General features: G+C 35.3%; 1 protein-coding gene across 6 annotated transcripts; it reads right to left on the bottom strand.

Annotated features, from left to right (window-relative positions):
- Positions 1-676: 676 nt before the first annotated feature.
- Positions 677-5595, bottom strand: LOC107847957. Of its 6 annotated transcripts, XR_007052229.1 has the most exons (8): positions 5156-5595; positions 4699-4781; positions 2841-3912; positions 2163-2376; positions 2013-2070; positions 1875-1931; positions 1453-1696; positions 677-909 (listed from the first exon to the last, which is right to left on the bottom strand). XR_007052229.1 is itself a non-coding variant. In XM_047406647.1 (7 exons), the coding sequence occupies exons 3-6, from the start codon at positions 2387-2389 to the stop codon at positions 1637-1639; spliced, it is 402 nt and encodes a 133-aa protein (XP_047262603.1). In that variant the 5' UTR covers positions 2390-3912; positions 4699-4781; positions 5156-5595; the 3' UTR covers positions 677-909; positions 1453-1636. The 6 variants fall into 6 exon arrangements, 1 of the variants encoding a protein (XP_047262603.1); XM_047406647.1 differs by having other exon boundaries at positions 2163-3912; XR_007052232.1 differs by having other exon boundaries at positions 1837-1931; positions 2013-3912.
- Positions 5596-8043: the final 2448 nt, after the last annotated feature.

The raw sequence follows: 8043 nt of genomic DNA, 5'->3' as shown, positions 1-8043 counted from the left end.
ATGATGATATTTATAGTAGAAAGATAAACAAATTTCCTGATATATAGAAGTACTAGTATACATACTCATGTGATGCACGAATAAAAATATTATTTCTAATATTTTTGGATTGTGATGTTCGAACATGTCGCTACCAGAAATTACCCCTATGGTGACGGTTGCAAAACCGTTGCAATAGACAGAAAAACCATTGTCATAGCTCTACTGCAACGGTTCAGCAACCATCCTATAGGTGGCCGTTGCAATAGGTCTGGCAACAGTTGTTTGAACCGTCACCATAGGTCAAGCTATGACGACGGTTTTAGTCAACCGTCACCGTCGCCATAGCTTGACCTATGACGACGGTTATTTTTTGACTTATTGAGACGTCTATTTTTATCTACTGCAACGGTTACAACCGTCGCCATAGCTTGACCTATGGCGATGGTTATTTTTTGACTTATTGAGACGCCTATTTTCATCTATTGCAACGGTTACTAACAGTTGCAATAGAAGTTATTGCAACGACATTAAACCGTTGCAACATCTATTGTGACGTTTGCAACAGTATCTATTGCAACATGTTAGTATTTACATACATAATAAATTATAATAAACAATTATACACACATCATAAAACAAAATCATTCATTAAAAATCACTTAATCCAAAATATGGAACAAATTAAACTAGAATCTAAATCCAAAAGCAAAATGTATGTTAAGTACTCAAATGATTAGTTAAATTTTTACATAGTATCAAGTTCTAGTCGCGATAAGTTTCAAGAAATTCTATGTAGCCTGTATTCTTCTTGTTGTGTTCTAGCATCAGTTTTTTCCGTAAAGCTACAAGTGATCCAGCTGAAACAAAGTTCTTTAACTTTCTGATGATTTCTTGAACACCCTTGTAGATTCATGATTGTTCAAGTCACTGCAAGTTCAAAAAATAAAATATCAAATAGGTTCACAGTAAGTTCAGATAGCATGTTATCACTACAGACAAACAGATAACACCCTTGTCTTGTCTAAGCCTGAAGTCCTTGAAATTCAAGAACCTGCTTAAGAAAGCTTCTTAACGTAAGGAAGAAGCTCGATCAGGTCATTTCTGTCTATTATCTGTCTTTTGTAGAGCTAAAAATTTTCCCAGAAATATCAGACTTCAACTTCCATGTAAATTAGACAATTTCTACGTTTTAGACTTCACTGGCATTGGACTTCTCTAAGCTTTCCCTAATTTCTACATTTGTTTAATCCTTATTCAGAGATCAGATTTACATGGTTCAACAAGAATGAGTACGATATGCCCTTAATAGGTAAATAACGCTACAAACTAGAAAACATAGAGAGCAACCTCTTCAACAATATTCTTCAAACTCCAAACAAGGTCCTGTAAAGAATAAAATACCTAGCTATTCGCTTCTCTAATATACACAAGAGACGAGCATTGAAATAAATGATCAGGGATAGTGCATACATGGAAGATAGAAACAGCTTCTGCCCGTAGCCTTCGGGTTTCACGAGAAGGAAACTCTTCCACTCAGAAGTCTCCATCTAACATCAAATTCACCATCAGCAACCAAACTCTTTTCCTTTTCCTTCACCCTTGTTGCATCCAAACAAGAATCAGGCAACCTTTCTTTGCCTGAGTTTAGCAAATTTTACAGTGCAGAATAGATCCTCTTGCAATTCGTACTACAGAACTTCCCTTTAGGCAATTCCTGTGATACAATAAGCATTAACTTTTAATGCCAAAAGTCTCAATCCCCCTTCCCCCCAACCAAACCAAAAATAATAATGAAAAAAATATGAAATTAATAAAGGAAACTGAATGCAAGTATATAGAACTAAAAAAAAGAACCTATTCATGAAATCATCTTAAAATGCAAATGCATGCACCTTTAAATCTGCTATCTTGCTTTTTTTCAAGCAGCCAACATGATACTCTTTCTCACACTGAGAAAACAAATGGTGGATAAAGTATTTCAGTTCATATACTTGTTGAATAAGACATATAAAGAAATGCAGAGGAAAAACCTGATCACAAAGGATGACAGTCCGTGGACCAAAACCAGACTTGCTAAAGTCATAAGCTCTATAAACATAAACGACATGACAAACTGGGTTAAACTAATAAAGCTAAGGTGGTCAGCCGCAACATGCTCTATGCCAAACAAAAAATACTACCTGCATAAAATACATGCAATAAATTCTGCCTCTTCAGCATTCTTGACAGAACGAATGCAGCGGTTTGTTATTTGCTCTATAGAATCAACGCCAGAGACCCTGCCAGCTGCTAAGGCATTTGCATTGTGTTCCACAAACTTCTCCCTCTGTAACATACTTTCACAATACTTGCAGTACCATTTACCGCGAGGGATAGTTGATAATGATGCACACTCTGCATAGACCATTGGAATTACACATCAAATGCTTACAGACGAAACATGATATCATAACCAGCACCAGCAAGCAATATGCCAACATCAATAATGTGATAGCAAGTAGAACAAAGCCAAAATTTAAAATTGCCAATATCTTTTTGACTGATTTTCCAACTCTACATTGGAACCAACTGCCATATGCATCCTTGATAGTGCTGGGCAAGACCCAGGTGAGTCAAGAAATAGCAAAATACATACTCCAAAAATCTGCTCCGACAGACTCATGCTTGGTGCCACTGCCCATAACAGCAATATCACTTGCCCATTGTTTATCATTGTTGGTCTTCCCTAGTGATGATTCTGAAGTAACCCCAGCACCTTACAAATTGAGAGGGGGGGGGGACCAAAAATAAATTATTCAAGGAAGAACCTTCCTTGAAATGAACAGTTATGGCAACAATATCTTTACACATGTACTTACTGCTAGATTTTGAGCTATGTTCTTCATAAAATGATAAACATGAATTAAACGACTATGAGGTTCCATGTTTTTCTCCTTTTCCGGAATCTGTAATGCAAACAATGTCAGTAGTATGTGAACATCTATAAAATCCATGCTACAACTACTACAAGTCAAGTCTCAATTGATCAAAGTAAGGTGGATTCACTGATCTGAGAAGTACGAGATGATGAAAAAATTCAGTTAAAAAATTGCTGACAGTATAATGATAAAGAAGTCAGGTTAGTGGGATGCCAATTGGCCTCAGAAGATGATTTGGAAAACAAAAGCTCCCGTTAACTGTTAAGGTAGCAATACTAAGGTGGACAACAGTTCGGAAGGCTTGCTATATACAACTTGCAGAAAAGAGGCTTCACTTCATGTAACAGAGAGGAGGATCCACAATTTTATTGATGGGTCAACCTTTATTTTCTTACAACTGAATCCATTATACACACACACATGCCCGTATCAAAAATACTGGATTCAGATGAACCCAGTACTTGTGCTCTACAATCAACACTGGTAATAGATGTTATCTATGTGAAGAGGCCTAGGAAATAGTGAATCATCTTTTCCTCCATTGCAGAGTATACCTAGACAATGCCGGGATTTTAAGCATTTGTGGAATCTCTTGGGTGATGCCTCAGTATATTAAATAGTTTGTGAAGACTGGCATGCTCAAAGGGTACCTAGAAGGCTGAAGAAGATATGGAGAACCATTCTTTTGTGTATCCTATGGATTTTATGGCTGGAGAGGGAGAAATGCTGGCTTCGAAGGGCATACTTATCTAGAGTTACTAATATCTTCATAATCTGTTTTACTAGTGTAGAAGCAATCTCTTAGTGAATCTGAATCAATACATGAACTTTCTTGATTTGTTGGGAGGGAAAGGATAGTAGGTGGTTTGTTTATGAATTCTAGAAAACATAGAGAGCAACCTCTTCAACAATATTCTTCAAACTCCAAACAAATTCCTGTATAGAATAAAATACCTAGCTATTTGCTTCTCTAATATACAAAAGAGACAAGCAGCTGCAGCTCCAAAATCACCTGCACAAAAACATGGGATTCAAGAAAAGCTAAAAATAACCAGGGCATCAAAATCAAACAATCTACCAACTACACCTCAACTATTGAAAAAAATTAGCTTAATAGATAGTTTGAACCAGCATATGGATTTAGTGGATATGTTAGGAAGAAGAGTATAGGAGGCTGCTTTTTATTTTTATGGTGTTTTCTGTTTCTTTTCCTGTACCATCTTGGCACCTGTTAATTAAATATCTACCTTAACAGTTTATTGCCAAAAAAAAGGTAACCTATACAAATGAACTGATCTTTCTTTTGTTAGCTTGGTGAAGGCAGCGTTGCACGATCATCTTCCTTTTTATGTTCATATGGAACCATTTCTGTTTTAGGCTGCGGGATATCTAAAGAAAACACCCTCTTGAAAGATTCATAAATGCGAAGAAAAGTGCTCCCCGAGTCATATACATGATCAATCTAGGACTCAAGCCCCTGCCATGGAATTAAGGTTCATTATTACTAGAACTAATAAAATGGCTAGCGTCAACAGCGTATTGACAATACGAGGTATGGTTTTAGAATACTATTGGTATTCGTTCAGCATAACTTGGCGACAACAGAAACAATTAAGTTATTAATATTTCTGTGTCCAATAAAGTCAGCTTGATAGGATATGCACCGTTTCCAACAAACTAAATTGCTATAGTATGTGATAACATTGAAAATATATGTGAGTGGGATTAGTGGGTGTATCAAATATTACCAGAAGGAATTATTTAGTTAAATTACTTCAATAGGCTATCCAAACATTACCTGTAGAGACCTTTCAGACCTTCGCGCTTCCCAATTTCTTGAAGTGTGCCGAATACACCAAAATGGGTCCTAAATCCAGGAATCTGCACGACCAAGAGTTCCTTAGGAACTATACAAATCAATCGTCCATATAGTGTAAAGGGGAAGACGAGGAACACAGAAGCTGAAGCTTTCCAAAGGCACTCATACCGGTCTTAAATCAGTTTCTCATTAACAATCAGTTAAATAGAAAAAAGGGATATGAAGCACAGAAATGAAAGGCTTTCAGAATACTTTAAATTGATCCTAGTTTCAAGCAAACTATACGACATACTGACATAAACTGAGAGCTCAAATTTGGTCGCAGTTTCCAACACTAAGAGAAATTGAAGTGCAAAATTAGCCCTAATCGCAAATCGAAGTGCAAATTCAGTATGAAATTAAAGTGCAAATCAGATATGGTTTATCTTTAACTCACCAAAATGCAATTCTACAGTTGGTCCGTAGCTTACCAAAACAACCTAATCCCAGATATCTTGGTCCAAATATTCCTCGCACCGGTAAATCATTTTTTGAAGCAACACCAGTAAATCCCACTGAGCTCACTACCAAATCGTAGTAATTGTAGAGATTATAGAAAAAAGAAGACGATTCCCCTAATCGATTGATTGTCGTTGTAGGGAAAAGAAGCCGATTCCCTAATCGATTGACTGTTGTTGTAGCGATTTTAGAGAAGAGAAGCAAATTCAGTACTGTGTTGTAGGTTTAAGCTAAAAGAGAAGCCATTGATTGTCGTTGTAGCGAAGAGAAGCAAATTCGGGGTTGTAGGTTTATGCTAAGAGAGAAGCATTCTCCAAAAGTTTTAGTAAAATGCTTTTTGTTTGGGCGGACTAATGAAATTTTTTTGTGAAAAATGGAGGGAATAAAATAAGCGTTGCTGTAGCTTATTTTATTATCTATTACAACGTTTAATTATCAAATGCGACGGTTATAGCATTATATTATAGCTAATAGAATAATTATTTTTGGCAACGTTTCAAATTTTCACAATAGATCTTCTATTACAATGCTTTGTTAACCATCGCCAAAAAGTTCATTGTCATTGGGGTAATTTCTAATAGTGATATATAATTAAATCATATTACTTTAAACAGAATTTAATTATCATATTATTCCTTAATGAAATAAACTCCAACCCTAAATCATTCCCCTCCTCCCCCACCTCCACCATTCCATAGCCAAAGCTATACACATAGTGACAATGAATCACAAAATACTGAAAACTTTTATATTTCATAGTTTATTTATTATGTTGCTCAATTTTTAAATTTATTATTAACGTGTTAATATTAATTTTTAATAGCTTATCACGTGGCATAATGTAGTTATTAAGTATCCTTTTGATTAATTATGAAATAGATATATTAATTTTGTTTACTTGTGATTTTTTGTTCAAAAATATTTTTCTCAAGATTAAAGGAACTCATATAAGAAAATCCAAGTGAAAATAGGTTGAAATTTGGGTTTGAATCAAAGACATGAAAATTTGGGCCTTTAGAGCCAAAATCCACAAATTCCACCTTTAACTTCGAGTTTAAATAAGATTTAAAAGATAATAGAACTAGTTTAAATAGGATTATGGAGCTTACCCAAACATGGAAATGAAGGAAATCACCTAAAAATACAAAAATTCAACGCTCTAAGTCTTAAATGGTTATCTTAGAGGTCACCGCTAAAGCGGTAAAGTACTACTTTATCGATAGCTGCCAATGAGTGCCGGTTCGCTAAAGTGGATAAGGGTCTCTTTGGATCTTACCGCTAAAGTATATAAAGCACCGCTATAGCGCTGTTGACCAGTTTGAATCGGCTGCTAAAGCATATAAGTAGCAACTTTGCACCAACAGATAAAGTGGACAAAGTAGTGCTCTAGAGACTGTACCAGCTGAGTGGTGCACTAGCTGTGGAGACTTGCAAAATTCCAACTCGCGGACCACTCGCAATTCATTTGGAATCTTGATAATGCAAATAAACTATGCTACCTCATTATTCTATGCTTCAGGCTCAACAACGATGATAGATTTTTGAAAAAATATTGTTATCATAGAATTGACTCCTAAGACATATTTTTATAATTTTACAAATAGAGGATCAAAATGAGATATAGGAGGGGAGTTCCTTAGTATCCAATGGGAGGTTTATTTCTTATCTTACAGTCTAGAAATTGATTTCTAATAGGTATCTATATCATTCCTCGATGGATACGTAGTCGGCCCACATAGGGGCTCGGTCATATTATCATAGAATTTTAACTTTCTTTTTGCATGTAATTGGAACTACGTTCAGCCTGATTTCCTGTCAGACACAGGATACCTACATAAGGCTCGTTCTCTTTATTATACTTTTATTTTCCCCCAAAAAAATATGAGAGAAGATAACTGGGACAGAACCTTGGCATGCAATCAAGGTATCTTCATCAAAATGTCTTAAAGATTAGGATAGGATTTTGGCACGTAAGATGAGGCATCATCGTTATAATTGTCTTTAGACTGAGGCAAATTTTAGGATACGTCAGAGTTAGAAAGTATAAGGATCAAGCTAGAGCCAAGATTTAATGTTCGACATAAGTCAACCTTTCTTCAAATTACTACTCCAAATCAATCGTTACTTTTTTTTACATCTCAAGCATTAGAGCCTACTAGCTAAGAAGTCTCTTAATCCACTCGTTCCACCACTAAGATCGTCTCTTCTAGTCTAGACCTCTTACTTAGGCTCATCACGAATTTCCTCAAAAATTATTATTATTATTATTATTATTATTATCATTATTACTAGTATTATTATTATTATAATTAGCACATGTATTAACACTTCATTTTATGTTTAAAATTTCATTTTTGTTTATAGATTGCCTGGCATTGAACATTGTTTTGACTGAGAATTTGCATTAAGGATGATACGATAATGGATAATGCTACAGGTGGGGCATTCATGGATATCACTTTTTCGGAAGTAGCTGAGATGCTTGATCGAATGACGAAACAAAGTCGAGCTTGGTATACCAGGGAGTTTGAGGTAGCAAGCTCTACTGTATCTATTAGCATGACTGCAGAGCAGAGGTGGAGAGAAGAATAATGTGACCAATACATGGCTCACATAAAGACATAGATGGATCTTCTCACTAAGCACTTATTATCGGGAAAGACAGAGTAGCATCACAGGGAAGGGCTGATTTCGATTTAAATTTTCAAAAAAAAAAATTCTCCTTAATGAATCAAACTAGTGGGATACAAAATCATGTATTGACTTTAATATCTTCTTAATTTGTTTAAAATTTGTGAAATCAAGTTTCCTTTTTGTGATTAAATT

The sequence above is a fragment of the Capsicum annuum genome, chromosome 2 (genome assembly GCF_002878395.1).
Source record: "Capsicum annuum cultivar UCD-10X-F1 chromosome 2, UCD10Xv1.1, whole genome shotgun sequence".
Taxonomy (NCBI): Eukaryota; Viridiplantae; Streptophyta; class Magnoliopsida; order Solanales; family Solanaceae; genus Capsicum; species Capsicum annuum.
This window is presented reverse-complemented; position numbering and strand designations above follow the sequence as displayed.